Consider the following 22163-nt stretch of genomic DNA (forward strand, 5'->3'; position numbering starts at 1 on the left):
GGGAACAGTGGTAGCGGATGCTTCCTTAGGAATCCACCACTGCCTATCCCAGGAGATGGCTGAGCCATTAACCAAAACAGTGGAAACGCTTGTGGCATTCCAAGAACCACAGGACTCATTACCTGGAGTTGCCCTCCCAAATCAAAGGGCATTAGACCTACTTAGAGCCTCAGCTGGAGGAACATGCATATATCTTAAGGAACAGTGATGCTTCTATGCTAACAAATCAGGACAAGTCCAACAGAACATTCAGAGCATCTTTGCATCTAGGATCAAGACCTCAACCTCAATCTGGGATTCAAATTCATGGCTCATGTCTTTACTTCTTTGTTTTGCAGCCCCATTATTAACCATACTAGTGGTATTACTATTTGGACCGATGATAATCACCTCACTGACTACATTTATCTCTTCTAGAATAGAGGCTATAAAGCTATAAATGATCTTTATGAACAAGTATCGATCCCTAGGGCCTGAAGTTCCAGATACCTATCATGGACTGATGGATGGATACTTCCCTCCACTTTCTCTGATCAACAGTTAGCAAGCAGACAGAACCCAAAGATGTCTCAATGTCCCATTACAGCAGAAAGCAGCCAGAGTGATTGTTGCCCCAAAGTCCCCAAAGATTTGGGTTCCTACTGCTTGAGGGGAGAAAATGTTACTTAGAAGTTAGAAAATGTAGGAGAAGGGGAGGGATGGGAGGGGGTCCATGGTGCCTACAGGAAAAGCTCATAACTAACTTTGATTAGTTATTTGGCCTCCAGACACATATTGGTTTTTACAACAGAGAGGTGATATGGAGCAAGATAAGGATCTGAATTACCAGACCGTCACCCATCTTAGGAGGTCACAACTCCTGTGGAAGAGCAAAATCAACATGTAACTCCCTCACCCCACCCAGCAAACTGTAAGTCCTTGGGACAAGGGCTCTCTCTCCCTCCCTCCCTCCTTTGCTCATGCCCTCTCGCTCTCTCTGTCTCTCTCTGTCTTACACTCTCTCTTCTCCACCTCGACTAGGCCCATTCTATTCCCTGAGAATGTATCACTAATAAACCCTGCTAGCATACTAATCAGCTTGCTGATCTTTGATTCTTCACTATGTTGACAAGAAAAACCAAGATTCCTGTAACAAAACCATTGAGTTTTATACTAAAAACTGTGAACATTGTGGTTTGTGAATTACATCCCCACTTTTAGGAACAAATTTACAGGCCATGGTAACCATGTAAACTCTACCTCCTGGGCACCACTAAAATACTTCCGGTCTTCACGAATTTGCCTTTTCTGGATATTTGATATCGTTGGAATTACACTATGTGGCCTTTTGTGTCTGGCTGATTTCACTCACCATATTTTCAAGGCTCTTTCATGTTGCAACACGCGTCAGTGCTTCCTTCCTTTATATGGGTCAGTGGTAGCCCATCCTGTGTATATGGTACACTTGACTATCCATGCAGCCATGGGTGGGCATTACAGATGTGTCAACTGTGGGCTATTGTTAATATTACTACAATGAACATTCCTTACGCATCTTGAGTATCTGTTTCAGTGTAGCTAGGAGTGGAATAGCGGGGTCATAGGGGACCTCTATGGGTAATGCTGTGAGGAACCACCAAGCTCTTTGCACAGGGGCTGCACCTTCCCACCTGCTGTGGACAAGGGTTCCGATGTCTCCAACTGTGAGACACGTGTTTTCTGATGTTTGGATTCTAGCCATCCCAGTGGGGGTGAAGTCGCATCTCCTTGTGGTTTTCAATTGCATTGTGTTATGATGAGCGAGACTGAGATCTTTTCATGCATGTATAGGCTGTTTGGATAGCATCTTTGGCGAAATGTCTTTCAATTTCTTTGCTTGCTTTTTAACTGGGTTGTGTGTGTGTGTGTGTGTGTTTGTTATTCAGATGTAAGGATTCTTTTTTTTTTTTTTTTAAGACTTTATTGGGGAAGGGGAACAGGACTTTCTTGGGAAACAGTGTGTACTTCCAGGACTTTTTTACAAGTCAAGTTGTTGTCCTTTCAATCTTAGTTGTGGAGGGTGCCGTTCAGCTTCAAGTTGTTGTCCTTTCAGTCTTAGTTGTGGAGGGCACAGCTCAGCTCCAGGTCCAGTTGCCGTTGCTAGTTGTAGGGGGCGCAGCCCACCGTCCCTTGTGGGAGCTGAGGAATCGAACTGGCAACCTTGTGGTTGAGAGGATGCCCTCCAACCAACTGAGCCATCCGGGAGCTCAGCAGCAGCTCAGCTCAAGGTGCCACGTTCAATTTTAGTTGCTGGGGGCGCTGCCCACCACCCTTGCGGGAGTCGAGGAATCGAACTGGCAACCTTGTGGTTGAGAGCCTACTGGCCCATGTGGGAATTGAACCGGCAGCCTTCGGAGTTAGGAGCATGGAGCTCTAACCGCCTGAGCCACCGGGCCGCCCCCAGATGTAAGGATTCTTTACGTATTCTGCCAACCAAAAAATCGTTCAAGCTATAATGAAAAATTAAAAGCATTTATCTGAGCAAAAGGATTGCAATCCAAGAAATGCAGATTCAGGTTGCAACCCAAACTAGGCTCTGGAGAGAACAGAAAGGCAGGGTTTATAAAGGCAAAATTCACAAAGTTTGAAAAAGAAGTAACTTTTCCTATTGGCTGTCTAACGTGGTGTCATGCCCAGTTCAAAAAGGCTTGCTCAGCTGCAGCTGGTGAGATTCTGAGGCAAACAAGTTCCTGAAGGTACTTCCTCAGCAAGCACAAAAGTCCAAGACTTCCACACTTGTTGATCCTCTGTGCAAATGAAGGGTACTGGCTGGTACATTGCAGGGGCTCCTTTCAACAGGAAGTGCACAGATGGTCTGGTTGTCACGGTGAGGAGGAAGTAAAGTTCAGGGTGGTCTCACAGCTGGTTCAAAAGTTAGTAGGTGCAGTGAGCATCAGGTAATCTCTTCCTGATCTCCCAGCTTCATTCTTGTTCCCTTCACGTAAATGACTCTATCATGGCCATTTCCACTCCCATTATTCCCATGATGGAGGTCTTCCCATAGGAAGCATTGATGCTCAACCGTTTGTAAATGTGGTTGGAACACGTGGTCTCTTGAGGTTGGGAAGGCTTGTGTTCAATGTATCATGTCCCAATAGGAAGTAAATGGGTGTCACTGAACAGGAGTCAAAGTCATAGGGACAATGGTCACATCTGACAAATAAGGTTAAGAGGAGTTTGTCTCAGGCATAGAATTGCCCCTTATCTGTATTTCAGCTACGGCGAGTGGTCCTTCAGAAGGGAAGGCTTGATTGGTCATCTTTGATCTTCGAGCAAACATTATCTGCGTTTTCACAGGGCACTTAACACACTTGGTTACACAAAACATAAACCTTTTGACAATGAGGTATATGAGACAGATCGGAACAATGATGGGGGTAGAACAATTTGCAATCCAGACCTGAAAGTAGCCCTGAGCCCAGGAGGGAACCAGCTGAAAATATCAGACAATTTAGTTCCTAACCAGTTAGTGGCACTTGTCATGAAACTGGAATGTCCCTTGGGGCACTTGTCAAGTTTGAAAAGTTTGGTTGTTTCTAATTTTACCTGTTGGGTATTTATCCAAGTGCAGCAAGATATGTGAGCTGTAGCACAAAATCCTCCTTGGGCTGCAGGCAGATAATTTAAGGGGACTGTTGTCAGCTGGGGACCAGAAAGTCCTTTGTTGAGCTGTGCTGGCTCCAGTGGCTGACTCGCTGTTGACTGTTGCTGCTTAGATTTTTCATCGTTACATCTACTCGAGCAATGACAAGCCCAGTCCATGAACCAACAACCATACGGAAATGGGTATCACTCCATAATCATCTCAAATTCTACCTGCCCTTGTCTTGGAATGATCAAGATTCAGCTACATCTAAGAGTTCAAAGGAAGGCAAATGATGGAAATCACAACCTATAACCAAAAAGAATAGTCTTACATGCTTTTACATGTTTTCTACTGGTGGCATTTAAAAATTGTGTAACTGGGTTTATTTGCTATATACATAAATTAGTGTTGGAATTAGAAAAAAGTACCAGTTACATCCACAGAAGTACCAGAATCACAGTCCGATCTACAAAGAGCCACAATCACCTATTTCCAATGCAAAGAGATGTTTGTGAGATCTGTAAAGGTTAGCAAGCTAGAATCCTCATGAACATCATACTCATGTGTAGTGAGTTGCACCGATCATGGAAGCAGCTCCCTGTCATAAGGGTGAAGACCCGATACCCCGGAATTTCTCAGCATTCACCTGAGGGTTAACATGGCTTCACCTAAATATTCCCCCATTATAAGGGACATTATAAATGTTCCACCCTTTTCAACGCATCATCGTACTTTCAGAGGTGAAAAGGGGACAGTTTAATTTCACTACCACTTTTGCTCATGCTCATGAATCTGATATAGTTGTTACAGTGTCTGGGCTAAGGTAGGTGCTCTAAAAAATGCAATTAATTGAATTTCTTGGTTGCAGAATATTCCTGGTATTGTGCAATAAGCCTGTCTTCCAGAAACCCGTCTCTTGCTGAAATATATTTCAGGACCAATGAATGAGAAGTTAAGACCAACTGCCAGTGAACTCAGTTCCCTAATTGTCAGAAAAGACTTGGATCTTCTCTCTTAAATTAAAATTAGTGAGTAGGACCAGGCCTCATTCTTTTCAGGTATTCTCTAAAGCACCTACTAAAATGTTGGGCAAAGATACATGCTCAAGGACATAATCAGGGATGGGGGCAGGAACTGAGTCAAGGGTGAACATGGTGAAGCCTTCTTTCACCCATCACTCAAAAGTCAGTCACGAGCATGAACCTTTGATGTTGACACTGAAGAGATGCTTGTCCCCTCTCACTGCCTAAAGGAGTAGAGGCCACTTGGGCCTTTTTATTTCCTTCTCTTAGTCATCAATTTTTACTTTACCATGTTGCTCTGTATCACCTCAATTGAAATACAGATCCTTTCCACTTAAAAATGTGGCCAGATATGCATAGAGAGGTGACAAATCCTTTCAGCATTAGAAGCAAGATAAAAGGAACATAAAATACTGTAATGCAGGGGCTAATGAGGAGCTCAGCTCCTGGCAGGTGAATGCAGGATATGGTGAGGTTGAACAGGACCGACGGAGCCATGGATGGGGGATCATACCACTATATCCTCGCTGGCAGCCAGTCGAAACAAAGGAAGTAGTATCCACAAGATCCACAACATCGGTGCTTGCTAACGTACCCACAGCAGATATATAACATACAGAACAATAGTGGCTGACAGCCAACTGGTTACAGCTGATGCCCAACTAGTTACATGAATGTTTACATGGGTGGGTACATAACTGAGTCACCACCTTTCCATGTAAGGCCAAGAGCCTGAAACCTGCTCCCTGGGACTCCATCTCAACACATATTCCATGAACGAGTGGCATTTTGTCCAACCAGGACACACAAGTGTGTCTTCACTGATGAGTCAGAAACAAGGTCATATGGACACTCTACCAAAATAGCTCCTTGTACAAGGGGATCATGAGGCTATAATTTCTCCTTAATAACCAGCTACTGTTTCCCCACTGGGTTGTGGGGAAAATACTGCAATGTCCATTTCAATGGCAGAGAGGGGACTGGGCTGAATAGGACTGTCTCCTGCCCTGGTGGATTTACCGAGGTGTTTTTTTTTTTATAAAAACAATAAGGGGCCGGCCCGGTGGCTCAGGCAGTTAGAGCTCCATGCTCCTAACTCCGAAGGCTGCCGGTTCAATTCCCACATGGACCAGTGGGCTCTCAACCACAAGGTTGCCAGTTCAATTTCTCGAGTCCCACAAGGGATGGTGGGCTCTGCCCCCTGCAACTAAGATTAAACACAGCACCTTGAGCTGAGCTGCCGCTGAGCTCCCCGATGGCTCAGTTGGTTGGAGTGCGTCCTCTCAACCACAAAGTTTTCGGTTCAACTCCCACAAGGGATGGTGGGCTGTGCCCCCTGCAACTAGCAACAGCAACTGGACCTGGAGCTGAGCTGTGCCCTCCACAACTAAGACTGAAAGGACAACAACTTGACTTGGGGGAAAAAAAAGTCCTGGAAGTACACACTGTTCCCCCAATAAAAGTCCTGTACTCCTTCCCCAATAATAATAAAAAAATAATAAAAACAAACAAAAAAAACGACAATAAATGTAGGGAGAGTTGAGAAATTGCTAACAGGAATAACTATGGATCATCACTTACCAAAGGTAGAGACAGGCATCGGAGGACAAATCCAGCACTCAGCCAGGTCCCCTACACAGGGTGAGGTTTTGAGAGTCTCATAGCATAATGTTTTTATGTCAGGGTTTCCCATTTACATGGGTTAAAACAACAAAAACCATAAAGAACGGCATAGTCAAGAGGCTAATGACATGGAGTGGTCAAAATATACAATCTAAACACAGAGAAGGTGACTGGAGTGGTGCCAGCTCATTAACATCCCTGACATAGCCAGGAATGTAATTATTATGACAACTATGAAATAAACATAAGGACTATGTAGACCAGCAGTCGTCTTTCCTGGGTGGTCCCAGACCTTGGGACAAGCCACCTTCTTCAGATGTTGTCTGCTCCAGATAACTTTAATTTGAGGTGTGGGAAATTCAACCACGAGTCAGGTGCAGGTGAGGGAACCTTTCTTTAAACAAGAAACGTGACTCCGAGTCAATACATGGTAACTGCAGCACAGGGATTAGTAATCAACACCTGGGACGGTGCTTCCCAGTGATGCTGGAGGGATCTTTGTGGAGATGTCTCTTCCAATAGACCATGTCTCCAGGTTGTAGGTCGTGACCAGCAATGTCTTCATGTCCCGGAAGTACACTTGTGAAAAGATCGCTCTGTGAGCTTTGAGTTAATTTCAAAAGGTTTTATAAGTTGTCGACAAGAAATCAGAATGTCGGGGCTTGGCCGGTGGCTCAGGTAGTGCACTGTACCCTAATGCTGAAGTCACTAGTTCGATTCCCACATGGGCCAGTGAGCTGCGCCCTCTACAGCTAAGATTGTGAACAGCTCTCCCTGAAGGTGGGCTGCCGTGAGCAGCCAGAGCGGCATGAGCTGCTGCGGGCTACCGTGTGCTGCCAGGAGTGGCTGCTGGCCAGCCGGCAAAAGCTGCTGTGAGCAGCCGACCAATGACCAGCAACCGACTGCATCAGCTAAGTGGAGCGCAAGGCTCAAAATACCAGCATGGGCCAGGGAGCTGTGTCCTACACCACTAGACTGAGAAACAACTTGGACCGGAGTGGGGTGGGGGGAGGCAGAAGGAGGGAAAAAATAAACTATTCCTCCAGAAAGGGATAGCTTAACAAATCTTCTCACTAAATATAAAACATAATATTGCAATTATACAACAGCATTGAGAATGTATTTACATTTATATAAAAACAATGTAGAGAATAATGTTTAATAAAAATGCACTTTTCCAACCATATATAAAAGAATAAAATGGGTAATCACATCAAAATTGAATGTAAAAATATGGGTTTATGACTTAGATAGCAGTTACCTATAAAAGAAAATTTATACACACTGCCAAATATATTCATAAGTTTCTTTTTCTTTTTTTAAACGTTTATTGGGGTGACAGTTGGTAGTAAAGTTACATAGATTTCAGGTGCACAGTTCTGTACTCCATCACCTACATACCACATTCTGTGCTCACCGCCCAGTCAGCTCTGTTTCCATCACCACATATTTGATCCCCTTACCCTCCAGTAACCACTACTGTCTGTGTCTATGAGTTTTATTTCGTTTGTCTTGTTCTTTTGTTGTTTTCAGTTTTATATACCACATAGCAGTGAAATCATATGGTTCTTGGCTTTTTACAAAAGTTTATTTCAATCATGGAAGTATCCACAACCAAGTGATACAGTCAGTCCAGCCTCTCCACAGTGCAACCTGGATAGGAAGTTTCCTGCACTTTGCTGCAGCATTAAATGTGTCTGGGTACAGGCTGCAAAAAGATCTACCGATAAAGGAACAAGATGTTTCCTACAGAAAGCACGTAATGAGGAGAAACACTGGAGATGGGGTGGGGGGCAGGGGTGACAGGATGACAGAGATCTGTAAGTGTGACACCATGAAGAACTGGCCTGATGGATACTAACATGCTACCAGAAAATGGAAGGATCTGAGCGAACCTGAAAGAGAATCCACAATGGGTGAGCTTGTGGAAAAGTCTGAGGAATCTGCTGCCCCAGGGGAACTAACATCAAAAGTGTATTTGGTTTCAAATGTTCCAGTCTGGCAGAGTCAGAAGAATGCCGTAACTCAGGCCCACTGGGTTCCCATGCATCTCTGTCTCCTGATGGTTAACAACTGAGAATCACAGCTTCTTCGCTTCAGCTTCCAACCTCATGCATCTTCCTCTTCTCATGCCTCACAAGGATAATCACAAAGACTCTGGGATAAAACTTCCAACTTCACCCATGCAGACAGCACAATTCAGTGAAACAATTTGGATACAAGATTTCATCGCATGCCACAAAATCCCTAATTGTAACTCGATGTATCACATACAATTCCCAGCCAGTGACAAACACAGATGTGATATCCACTGGAAACAAACAAACATGGAATTGACATCTTTCAATAAGAAACACAGAAGAGAGAGGTAGATATCTAGTCAGAAAATTCCAGTATGTACAGCAGTGCACCAAAAGTAAAATTTCAACAATTTAGGTCTCTAGTATGATCATTTAGGAAGGTCATAATAACAGTCATAAAAGTTTTCGTGTAAAATTATATCAAACCTAATATTAAAAACAAAACAAAACAAAAAAACAACAAAAAAAGTATTACCAATGGGTTGAAAAGACACAATACAAATGACAAGTTTTATATAATTGTACAATTACTTAAAATCTGAGATAATAAAATATGTGTACTAGAGATGAAGGGAACATAGAGGAATATTTGTTATCTAAAGTGTGCCTATCAAAACGAACTAGAAATTAGTATCTGACATCACTACTGACACATTGCACAAAAATGAGGCATTACAAAACTGAAACCATTATTTGTAACATGTAGATGTCTGTCCCGCTGTTTTCAGGTACCACCTATGTGAAATGCTACATCTGGAAAATTTACCACATTCTTTATATTCATGGGTATCTCTCTGTTGTCTGTTCAGATTGACATGGTTTTAAGGGAGACTGAAAGGTTTCCCACAGTTCTTGTGTTCAGACATATGCCCCGGTATGTGTCCTTTCATGAGTGTGCAAGTTGTGGAATATTGAAAGCTTTTCCTCCTTGCTGACAATCACAGGTCTCTCTCCATGGTGTGTTCTTGCATGTTTTTGACGGGAGAAACAATGACTGAAGGATATCCCACATTTCCTACATTGATAAGGTTTCTCCTCATTGTGCATTCTCACATGTACATAAAGGGAAGACTGACAACTTAAAGCTATCTCACACTGCCAACATTTTCTCCCCACTGTGTGTTCCTCACATGTTCTTTAAGGGAGTAGTGAAAACTGAAAGCTTGGCCACATTGCTGACATTCATAGTTTCGCCCTACTGTACATTCCCACATATCTATATCGGGATGAAGGCCCACTGAAGGCTTTCTGACATTGCTGACATTTTTAGGGCTTCTTTCCAGTGTGCTTGCTCACATGTACTTTAGTGTGCATTCTCATGTGTACTTTATGGGAGGACATAAAACTGAAGGCTTTCCCACATTGCTGACATTCATAGGGTTTCTCCCCCATGTGTGTTCTAGAATGTATTTTCAGGCTTAATTGCTGACTAAAGGCTTTCCCACACTGTTTACATCCAAAGGGTTTCTCCCCTGTGTGTGTTCTTGAATGTGATACAAGGCTGCATCGCTGAGTGAAGGCTTTCCCACACTGCTCACATTCAAAGGGTTTGTCCCCAGTATGTATTCTCGAATGTGCTATAAGGGTGGATCGCTTACTGAAAGCTTTCCCACACTTGTCACAGTCATATGGTTTCTCCCCAGTGTGTGTTCTTGAATGTGACTTAAGGGCAGATTGGTGTCTGAAGGCTTTCCCACAGTACTCACATATATAGGGGTCCTTCCTATTGTGAGTTCTCACATGCTTACAAAGGCTGGATTGCATACTGAATGCCTTTCCACATTCCTTACATTCATGGGGATTCACCCCACAGTGCGTGCTCACATGGCTTTGAAAGGAACATGAAAGGCTGAAGGCTTTCCCACACTCCTTACATTCGTAGGGTTTCTCCCCAGTGTGCGTTCTCACATGCACCTTAAGATAGTAGACACTAGTGAAGGCTTCTCCACACCCCTTACATTTATAAGGTTTCTCCCCAGTATGTGTTCTCACATGTTCTTGCAGGATTGTGGAAATCCTGAATCCTTTCCCACACTCTTTACACACATACGGTTTCTCTCCTGTATGGATTCTAACATGTGCGCGCAGGACTGAAGGAAACCTAAAGGCTTTTCCACAGTGGTCACATTCATAGCGTTTGTCTCCAGTGTGTATCCTCATATGTGCTTGAAGGGAGGAGGAACAACTGAAAGCTTTTACACATTTGCCACACTGGAAAAAAACTGTTTTATCACTCAGGTTGATTATGGATTTCTTAGATGCTGTCTCACTATCATGACTTGTACAGGGTTTCTCCATAAAGTCTGTTTCCACATGAGAGCTTAGGCACGAGACACACCTGCCAACTTGCCCACGTTCCTCACACAGGTGAGGTGTGCATCCAGTTTGACACCTTTCCTGATTCTGAAGAAAAGAACATTCCAGGAGGACTTTTCCACACTTAGTGCATTCACAGGGTTTAACTCCACCTGGGCATCTCTCACCCACAGGAAGTGATGTAACCTCATTCAGGGTGTGTCCACATTGGTCACCTTCATTAGTTTCACAGAGACTCCCAGGCAAAGGACTTCTGTTCAAAACATTAAACAGACAATTAGGGATCAATAATCATAAGTGATTTCTTTATTAATGACTAATGATGTAAATGTTTACTTTGACTACATATTTACCATTTTCAATGAAAGGGTATACTTCTGGAGGGTCTGAATTGTTACATGGTGTAAAAAGCTTAATGCTCGGGCCAAGGGCTGAAATGGGGCCATAAATTTCAGTGCTTCTTACATCTGGGGTTTCCTCATTATTGTTTGCATTGAGTTCTATGGAGACTCTCAATGACTAAATCATAGTTTTGAAAATGTTGTGCTATTAAAATTCTGTGGGTACTCAACTGTTTGGGAAGATTTACAAACTTTTTAAATTTTTAAAATTAATTTAGCACTATGCAGATATTCCGTTTCAACCCGAGTACAGTCACTCACCTAAAAGGGGTCTCCTGGGTTAGGTGCCGATCTCCATTGTTATTGATCAACTGGTTTTCTCCAATAAGTGACTGAGAACTAATTCTTGTAAATCTCAATGTTTTCTCTTCACTGAGTATATTATTGTTCAAAATATTCTGCTGAGAACGTGACTCATTGGTTCTAACTTGACTGCAATAATCTGCAACATTTGGGAGGAAAACTTAATTTCATGTAAACGAAGTGTTGGGAATAAGAAAAGATCATTTGTGTATTTTCATATATTGATATAAAATACAAACAAATGTAGGAATGAACCAATATGTGAGGAAATAAGAACACTGACTACCTCAGCGATTTGGGACTGTGGCAGAAACAGGTAAAATAAGTCAAAATAGCAACCTGCATTTTAGGAACTACGTCAAAAGAGATGGAGACAGAAGTTCAAATAAATATTATTGGTATCACAGAATGCAAAGTAGGAAAGAAATGGGTAAAATGAATGTGTGCAGGTGCTCTCTTTAGAAGAGGACCCACAGAAATTCTTTCCAAGTGTTTTAGGATGGATGACAAGTCCAACAAGAAAGTCAGGGACATGACAAATGTCACCCTCCTGAAACAGACTGGGAGTCATGCTTCTGATGCACATGGACAAACATCATTCCCTTATCCAGAACCTGTGCTCCCTGAGGGTTGATGCTCTCCTCCAGTTCTTAGATACACAGACCCTACATGGATGGAGCCTTTCTCACGGTCCCCAGATGCCATTGGCTGATTGGGTAGTGTGTGTGGTGCTGCCCTGCTCCTGGAGAAAAGAACCTCATTATTGAGGATGGAGGGCACCAAACATCCCATGAGATGGGCCACTACTTAGGCCTTTAATACCATTGATGTTGGTCACGTGGGATTAATGGCAGGAAAATGTCCATGTGAACTGCGTATTAACCACAGTGTAACTTTCTCAGGAGTAGAAACCAAGCTGCTCTCACAGCCCCACAGCAACCGGAGATGATGGACACACATAAAATTAGGGAATCTCAGACTTTTGATGGAGATTAATAGTCACTTTCATATATGAAACTTTGTTTTCATGGAAGTTATTTGACTCTAGGTTGTTCCATGAATGCCTGGAGTGGGTCTGTCTTTTTTCAACATATTCACATTCCAAAGGGAAGAGATAAATGCGTCCTCACCCACGGAGGCCAGGTTCCGGCACGTCTCCTGCATCACTTCTCTGTAGAGCTCCCTCTGAGCACCATCCAGCAAAGCCTTCTCTTCCCGGGTGAAGTTCACAGCCACATCCACAAAGACCACCGTGTCCTGAAACATTCCACATGTTCTATTTCAGCAAGGCTCCTCTTCACCAATGTGTGTGGGAGGATGGGGGAAGCTGAGATGGACCTGCACGCAATTCCTAGGCCGCCTGAGCTCATGTTCTCATGGGAAATGATAATGAACAAGCAAATGACATGTGCAACACTCAGTGATGGTCAGTGCTTGGAATCTGCAAAGTTTGTCAACCAACATATACTTCTCTTCACATAATTATAAAATGAATTCTCTTGAGATGGAGAATATTCTGAGATCAGGTAAAGACTGAAAAATGAAATCATTCAGTAATACAAAAATGCACACTTGGGTCACTGAGAAGCTATTTCCATATCTCCAAGACCTGGAACCAGAATGTCAGGATGTCATGAACACTGAGTTTTCCAGGGCTGCTGATCTGAGAACTCTCGCCTTCAAAGTTGTCACTCTCGAGGAGCCTGATCTAGTCCCCTCGTATCTGCCAGAGACAGACACGACCCCATCCAGGACGCGGGGGACACTGTGGACAGAGACACAGGCCAGGGCCGGGGCCTGGCACACCTGTTGGTAAAAGAGGTAGCTGATTCCTGAAGAATCTGTAAAGCCAGTAGGGCCTCTCATACAAAACTGAGGACCTGGAATTTAGCAAAATGGCCCACTAAGAAAAATCACTGAAGGATCTGATGGAAATAGAGACCAACGTGACATAACACACAAAAACATAACTCATCAGAATCTTTAGAGCAATATGGGATGGCACCGAACCCAAAGAAATAAAGAGCAAACAATTACGAAAATGACATTTTTAAAAACAAAAACATGTTCTTAAAACCTATCGAAAAAACCACCAAAAACAGCTACAACAGAAACCATGCTACTTCAACTGGGGTTGCAACTGTGGGTGAATAAGCATACAACAGCTACAAAATGTGTATTCTAAATATATTTGGGGAGCTCATAGGACAATATAAATAAAAGACAACAATATAAAGACATATAACATGATTAAATAAGGGGCACAGACTATGAGTAGACATTTCCCAAAGAAGAAACACCAATGGCCAATAAGCACATGAAAGATGCCAGACATGAGTCACCAGGAAAATACAAATCAAACCAAAGCAGATTCTTACTCACACCAGTAGGATGGCTGTGCAGACAGACACACAAGTGCTGGCGAGGACGTGAGGACAGTGGGATCCTCACACATGGTTGATAGGAAGTAACGTGGGGAAGCCACTTTGGAAGACAGCCCGGCGGGTCCTCAAAATGGTGAGCATGGAGACCACATAACACAGCAATTCCACTCCTAGGTGTCCACATACCCAGGGAAAGCAAACAAACATCAACACAAAAACGAATGCACAGACACGTATAACAGTGTGAATCATAATAGACAAAAAGTGGAAATTCAAAAGTGCAACAGATTTGGAGAAGCAAAATGTGGGATATTCATGCAATAAATGTGGCAATAAGAGGAATGAAGTGATGGCCTCTGACATGAAATCAATGAGCCTTAAGGACGTTACCAGCCTTCCCAACAACCACACAGTGTCATATGGTTTACGTGAAAGGCATAGAAAAAGCCAATCTGTAGAAAGTAGATTAACAAAATGCCTAGAACCCAGGGACAGGCCCACTGGGTGGGGAGTGAGTGCCAGTACATATAAGAATCTGTGGGAGGATGAAAATGTTTTAACATAGAACATGAGGACGGGGGCACAATACCGCACATGTAATGAATGCTACTGAATTTTATATTTTCAACAAAGTTTCTGGTATTTAAATTATACCTGAATTATAGGTGTTGAAAAATAAATTGAAGTAGATTAAAAATATAGCCTTTTTATAATAATGGCAATTGTATTGAAAAACAATAGATCCTGGGCAAATGAAAGAAAGCGTAACAGGAATAAAATTACATGTTTCAGAGATTGAGCAGATTGAGATTTTACAAAACACCTGTAGGAATACATTTTTTAGATGACATGTAAACTGTTCTGTTAATAGTCAATTTTGACTGCCAGGGTGGCACAGCACACCTCCACCAGACAACTAACAGAACAGAGCTCAGTGTCTCCGTGACAAGAATTACCTCCATTCTCATGATCTACCCAGCAATGGCATCAGACACCACTTTTGGGGCTCAGTCCTGAGACGGCCACCTACCCTGCCGTCACTTCAGAGGCCAGTATCAAGGCCAGGTTGTCACGTGTACTTCTGACCAACTGCCTATAAAACAGAACTCAGGACTCACTCTCCTTGGATTTCGGACAGACTCAAGAACTCAGAGAAACACATTACTCACTCGGTCACCTGTTTGGTGTAAAAGGCTATAACTCGAGAACAGCAAACAGAAGAGATGGGGGCACAAAGAATGGGAAGGGGCCTGGAGCTTCTGGGCCCTCTGTGGTGCCCCTTCTCCCCACATCTGCATGTGTTTACCAATCCCGGAAACTGTCCAGACCCTGTGATTTTATGGAAGTCCCGTGATGTAAACACGATTGGTTCCACCACTGGACATCGATAACTGACTCAGTCTCTTCCCTCTCTCACCTCCGGGAGCTCAGGGGGTGGGGCTGAAAGTTACAACCCTTTAATCACACGTTGGGTACAATGACCACTAGCTGCATCCTTAGGGGCTTTCCAAAAGTCACCTCATTGCCATTATAAAGGAGACCTTTGGTACTGTCAACACTGAAGAGAATTTCAGGGTTTGAGGAGCTGTGAGCCAGAACTATGGACCAAGACCAAATAGATACGAGAAATGCATTTTGATACCTGAATGACGCAGCATGTATTCATCCCTGGTCTTCAAACATGGAGTCCTTACAGCAAAACAATCAGGATAGAGACACATTCCCAGGATGTCATTCAGTCATGGATAACTAGACTGGACATCCATTATGATATCACATAGAAATATCTCCCAGGGTGACGACACTCAAACTTGCAGGTTTCCCCTTGATCTTGTCAGGTTCCAGAAGCAGCCATGGTCTCAGCAACACTGGCCTACACCCTTTCGGACATCTGGTGTAACGAGGAGAAGACAGGACCTCTTGCTCTGTGCCCCAAAAGTGGGGTCCCCTCATTACATAACCATGTACTTATCAGTAACCCTCAGTTCCGAGTTCTTTTTATTTATATCCAATCTCTCCCACCATTGGAGGGGACAATGACAGGGCCGCACAAACCTCAGCCGTGACGCAGCACATCATACCAGGCAATATGGTGCTGAAACATTAGAGCAGAGCCCGGACTCCTGACATATTTCCTGCCTCTCTCCAAAGCCCCGGAAGGAGCAGATTCCAACACCTGCTCGTCCTCACTAAGACATATCCTGGGGGTGCTTGGCTTTCAAAATCCGCCCCCAGACAAATGCATATTAAATGAAGTGAGAGGATACCTATGCCAGGCCCCAGGCCACCATCAGGGTGAATTCTCATGAAGACACTGGCTCCATCTGTGATGCGATCTGTGCTCTGACTGGGAACAGTCTCAGATCCCCTCCCGCTATCCTACTTGGGCCGCTTCAGGCAAACTGACAAAAAGGCCACAGGTGACACACGTCATGTGACCCCGGGGTTAGGAAGGTCAAACCTCACACCCCAGCCACAACAGAGACCCTCTGATTCTCCCTCTGGCCTCCTGCAAGAGATCACACCTGACTTGATCACCCCAGATTGAGATATTTTCTCAACCTCTGTGTGCCTGTGGCAGGGTTCTGGAGTCCAAACACATTTTAGGGGTTGGGATTAGGTATCCAAAGGAGAACCGTAAAACAGAAAGGCACATGTGGAACATGGTTTTGGGGAGGACAGGATTCCAGTGTAGGAAATGTTGAGAACATGAGCCTATGACACCCAAATGCACGAGACATGAAATACCATGGTTAGAAGCACTTGTCACAAAAGAAAGCCTTGAAGCCACCCACCTGGCCACCACCAACGAAATCAAGAAATGAAAATGGTGCAGTCCCATCAGGAGACACAAGGGAACAACACAAGTGAGAGAGCCAACATTCCACGGGAAGGTACAGAACTGTGAACAATACAAAACTGACACACAATCGGACATCCGGCGTGATGCCGTGTGCATGGAAAAGAAAACATGCAGAAATGAATCCACTGACTTTGGGGAGCACACACGTGATCTACACAGACAGGAGGCCTGTCTGGTGTGAGGCCTGGTCCAGGTGTGGCTTGGTTGTCCTTACAGGACGGTCACTTCAGGTTGTGTAGGTGGCTGTGCCGTTGCTTGTGCACTTTCTGCACACAGTGTATTGTACCGTTATACACGATGAAACCAGTTACATTACAATTTATCACAATGCCACCTTAAATGTACAATGTCACAGCACCTGAATAGATGAAGAACAAGATGTGTCCTAGCCCCGGGGTGTCCCCACGGCAACTCTTAGCAGCTGAGGAATGGGCGGGACCCTGCAGAGTCTGAGGAAGGACACGTGGGAAAGACGTGTTCACTGGAGAACATCCGATGATGGAAAGTATGACCCTTTCCCAACATTAGGTAAAAAACAGGGGTCTGTTACCTCACTCCTTGTAGAGATCCTACCAGGAGTCACCGGAGACAAACACATAAGAATTATGGCAGAAAGACAAGTTGCCTATATTCACAGCTCAAAGTGTTATTATGGAAGATCCACAAAGAACAAGAAGCAGCACATAGTACAATTTTCACTTAATTTCCAGAAATGCTCTGGTGATATAAAAATAAATCACAATTTATTTTCAATCAGTACCTGCTGCAATTAAGAGAAATTTTTAAAAATAATCTACACTGTTAAAACTAATTTTGATGAAAACCTCCAATTTATTCCAGATTTCAATTTACTGTACGTCTCTGATATAATACTATACACACGTATCAGGGGTATCAAAAACTGTATACACAATTTAAGAGATGTTATCTATGTATTACTGTTTGAAGTTGAATTACAGCAGCAATGTGTAGTATGATGTTCGCTTAAAAGATAGTAGTAATCAAATGAATATGACAGGCAGGGCAGTCAAAGAAAATGGCAGAACCACAGTTGTCATTCAAGGAGCACAAGACCATTTTGAAGTGGTTTTAAAATTCGAGAACGACGTGGATAGGATGAAGAGATGCAGCTGAGTTTCCCGCACATTCTCCTGATTTACCCGTACGTTCTCCTGATTTAACACACCTTGACTTCCCTATGGGGGACCTTAAAGCACGTGGTGTACCACAGAATATTGGCTACACTGGCAGTACTTTAGGTAGAAATTGAAACAGCACGAACAACAATACAAGTGGACACATTGGTCAACGTTGCTCAAGCAGTAGTTTGCCGTAATCAGAAGTGTCTGGACACCGACGGTAACCACTTTGAGCACCTCTTGTAATTGCAGAATTCACAATTTTAATAAGGTTTTTTCCTTTCTTAAAAAGTGTATACTTATTTTTGGCACCCAAGGTATATACACAGTGTGCATATATATATATATATATATATATATACACACACACACACACACACACACACAATATATACATACACAATATATATAATATATATATTCTTAAAATATATATATTTTAAGAAAGAGAAAAACCATTAAATGTAATATTGAATATATACCAATAGCAAAAGATGAATACAAGTCATGTTTGACTTCTGCAATTACAAGAGGTGCTCAAAGTGGTTACCATCAGCGTCCAGACACTTCTGATTACAGTGAACTTCTGTTTGAACAACACTGACCACAGTGTCCACTTGTATACAGTTTATTGACACCCCCGGTATAGACACACACACACGCAGATTTAAATGTAGAAAATGTTGAAAAACAGTTAGAGCCAAGTGTTCTATGACTTCCTAGTACAGAAGGAAAATAAGAATAAGCTAGAAAGATGACACGGGTGAATAAAACTCTATGAACAGTAAGAGTCCATTAACCAGCACAGAGTAAAGAGAGTGAAAACATAACCACACTCCAGACAAAATGTGAACAGGGTCTGCACATGAAAAGGGACTCCTGCCCAAGTTTCTCAGAAAACACCAGAAATCAGTGAACGTGCAAGTGAATCAAAGGGAACAAAGGTCTGAAAACCACTTAACAGATAATGAAACACCACATGGTCAGCCTCAGTGGTGATCAGTAAAAACCATGTCACCAGGAGGAGATCCTGGGTCACACATCAGAAGGACAAAAATAAAGTTTGTAATTTAGATGGTGGCAATTACGTGAAAGAATGAATACCTAGGAAGAAAAAATGTTTGAGGGGAGTCAATTCATACCCTCCCCCATCATTTCCTAGTAAGTTTAAATTTGTCCATAATCTACAAGCCCACAATTTGCCTCTTTATGCAGAACTTTAAGTTGCAATTTGCACTTGGAGACAAACCCCAGAATCCCTGTAGTAGCCTTGCTGACTAATGAGAAACACTTGACAGGACCCAGGCCACACAGCACTGTAATGGACGAGTAAACAGGGGGACCGAGCCTGAGACATCAGCACGTGTGACACGGACGGGAGTGAGATCAGAGAGAAGCCCGTGTGACATTACTGCTGTAGTGATGGTAATAGTCCCTTGCTGGAAATGCATGAGGCAAAATCAAACAACACACTGCTGGGTGATGAATGAGAAGTGACAAACGTATGAAGAACAATAGTCAGGACAGCCATCACCCTGGCCGCAGGAGGGAAATGAGACCTGGCAAAAACACCCAGAAGATGGGGGTGCTAACAACTGCCCAGGGCCTAGCTGTTCACCTGGGCTGTGAAGCCACAGGTGTTCATATTATTATTAAATCAGAATGCAAAAATCAACCATTGGGTTAGAAACAGCCCCAAGGCAACCACAGCACATCTCGGACAGGAGAAACACCCAGTCCACGCACAGGTGGGATCCCCTTCCCAGGCTCTGTGGCTTCTCTCAGCATCAACAGCTCCTTCAAGGTGGTTCTGGGGGCTGGAGGCTGCCTGCAGGGGTGGTGACCTGCAAGACCCTACTGCACCTGCCTTCACTTCCCACAGGCCCAAATTTGGCACAGCCTGTCCCCACCCAGGTGATGCACCAGCTTCAAGCATGGGCGGTCACTATCTAAGTGACACAAGGACCGCACACCTGTGTAAGTAAGACCCCCAGAATAACTCCTTCCACCAGTGCTCAAGGACAAAGTGGGGGAAGCAATTCTAGGGCACTTTTATGATTTAAAAGAATAGGAAACTGCTTAGCTCTTTCAGAAAACAAGTGTCAGTTCAGTATTAACCTCAGGTAAGAAATTCTAAATCAGAGAATAAGAAGTGAACACAAGCCAGTTTCCCAAGTCCCATTTAGTGAATTTGCATAAACCTGTGAGGCCGTTATTAGCAGCAAGTGGGACAGGATCACAGGGTCACACATTCTGCACCCTGCATTTGAGTCACTATGGTTTTTGTCAGTGTTTTAATCCTAAGCTCAACCCATCTCGCATGCAAGTGTGGAACTGCAGGCATTTTCCCTGCAATTCTAATGGAAAATATATTTTCTGTATCGGAGACACTTTTCCACAGCTCCATCTGTGGCTCAGACTCAGAATAACAAAAGTGAGAAAAACAGGAAAACACCAGGGACCCTTAACACCCTCACTAAGGAGAAGCAGGCAAAATGAATTCAGTCATTTTACATCAGACAAAACAGAGGGGGGAATGAGGGAAAGCTCTCAGTGCTGAGCTGGACACAGGGGAGGCTGCTTACAGGTGTCAGGTGACAATGCTGAATCCTCTGAGCCCTGTGCTCCTGGTATCACTGATGGGGGTGTGAAAGGAAACGCCCCTCCCTTTTGTTCTGGAAAAGAGAAGTCTGCAGGTACCTCCCTTCCTATTCAATTCAGGTAAGACTCAGAGTTGCCCCCAGGGTTTACCCAGGGCAAGGCCAGGGGCCTACCCGCCGCCCCTCCCCCATCACTTCTGTGGGGCATCTCTGACGCAGTGAACTGTGAATCTACAGTGACCAATCAGAGCCAATGCTTACTGGCCAGATGTTGGTTCAGCTTCTCTCCTAACCCCAGGCTCCTGAAGTTTGGCGCATGCCCACCCAGCCGGGGGTCAGCCCTTGAGAAAGCGGTAGCCTCGTGACCTGCCCTCCCAACCACACCTGGTCCTTCCCAGGTTTGTTGACTCCTACCAAAGGACATTTCTCTTTGCCCACTTCTTGAGACCCTTGCAGTAATTCCTGTAAGTGAAAGTCGCACCAAACAAACTGGAATTTTCGTAATGGACGAGCATGACCAAGTGATCACAATATCCCATTTTTTATCGAAGCTTTACTCAGCCTTCTGTCCTCCCTCCAGCCCCCGGTCTGAACAAGCACTGACCTGCCACAGCCCCTGCTGACCGGCGGTGAGAACGTGCTCAGGACGCAGAGCATGGTGCCTGTCACACCACTTCAAGCTCACTCTACTACCCGAAAAATAGAAGCCCTTTTCTGGTTTGAGATGCGGAGCTCCGAGATCCCTGCCTGGTTCCCACAGACCGTCCCGCATCAGCCCCTGGCCACCGAATTCGATGGTGGTCCTGCCCTGCCTCCATCCACCCCACAACCGAGCCGCAGACTTGGATCAGGACCCCGGGATCCCCACGTAGGGACCGGACGCGTGGCCGGAACCCCACTCTGCGGCCGAAAGAGTAGTCTGCGGTCGGGACCCGGTGTGGCGCCCGGAGAAAGTGTCGAGACGCGCTTCCAGAAAACTCCGGCCGCGTCCAACCGTCCCCTCGCGGTCTTGAGCCCCGACTCCGCGCACTCACCATCTGCAGGCCGCGCTCCAGGCTCTCGGAGTCCTCCTCGCAGCCACCGCAACTGAGAGCGATGGGTCCAGACCAGAGGAACCCAGTAGCACAGCAATAAAAACCAGCTATAGCTCCCGAGAGTAGCCCCCACGCGGCTGTGAATGCACCCACCTCCGGGTCTGATTGGATGACACTCCACTCTTCCGAGCTCTGATTGGACGGTAGCCAAGGCACTCGCTCACCGAGAGATTATGACTGGACAGAGCTCAGCACGCAGAGGGCCCTGATTGGACAGAAGTGAAGACCGTTCACAGATCCATGGCCCCGCCCAGGGTCCCTGCTTTTCCACAGGCTCCACCCCCATATTACTTGATTGGACAGTTACCCTGCGGTAGAGCCTCAGTGATGGGCGGAGATTGAGGTCACCAGGCCCAACGCGGCAGAAACGTCCTCATTTCTGGGCTTTCGCCTTTCCCTACTTCACCTTCTTTGCAGACGGTTCCTGGCCCGGGGGTAGGAGGGTAAAGAAAAAACCCCCACTCCAGGTGGGGTTGGCCAGGCATAATCTCATACGCCAGTGGTCTCTCCCGAGCTTTCCTGTAGGTCTGGGAAGTCCGGAATCAGTTTTCTCACAAACCACACCTTGTCCAGAATGGGACAGGAGGGCCTGGAGACCTCCGGGGTCAGGGGTGGACCAGGGGGCACGGTGACCTTGGATCTGTTCCCTTTAGAAACACTCACCAGTAATCTCATCGGGTGTAAGGAGATCCAGATTGTTTTGGAACAATGACCTCTGGTATCCGGAGGCCCT

The 22163-nt window shown here is 44.7% G+C and overlaps 1 protein-coding gene across 1 annotated transcript; it reads right to left on the reverse strand.

The window, feature by feature from the left end:
- Positions 1-7755: 7755 nt before the first annotated feature.
- On the reverse strand, positions 7756-21483 carry LOC117038165 (zinc finger protein OZF-like). The gene is made up of 4 exons (XM_033134861.1): positions 21371-21483; positions 12481-12607; positions 11309-11489; positions 7756-10899 (listed from the first exon to the last, which is right to left on the reverse strand). The coding sequence occupies exons 1-4, from the start codon at positions 21371-21373 to the stop codon at positions 9597-9599; spliced, it is 1614 nt and encodes a 537-aa protein (XP_032990752.1). The 5' UTR covers positions 21374-21483; the 3' UTR covers positions 7756-9596.
- Positions 21484-22163: the final 680 nt, after the last annotated feature.

Source organism: Rhinolophus ferrumequinum, chromosome 18, assembly GCF_004115265.2.
Source record: "Rhinolophus ferrumequinum isolate MPI-CBG mRhiFer1 chromosome 18, mRhiFer1_v1.p, whole genome shotgun sequence".
Taxonomy (NCBI): domain Eukaryota; kingdom Metazoa; phylum Chordata; class Mammalia; order Chiroptera; family Rhinolophidae; genus Rhinolophus; species Rhinolophus ferrumequinum.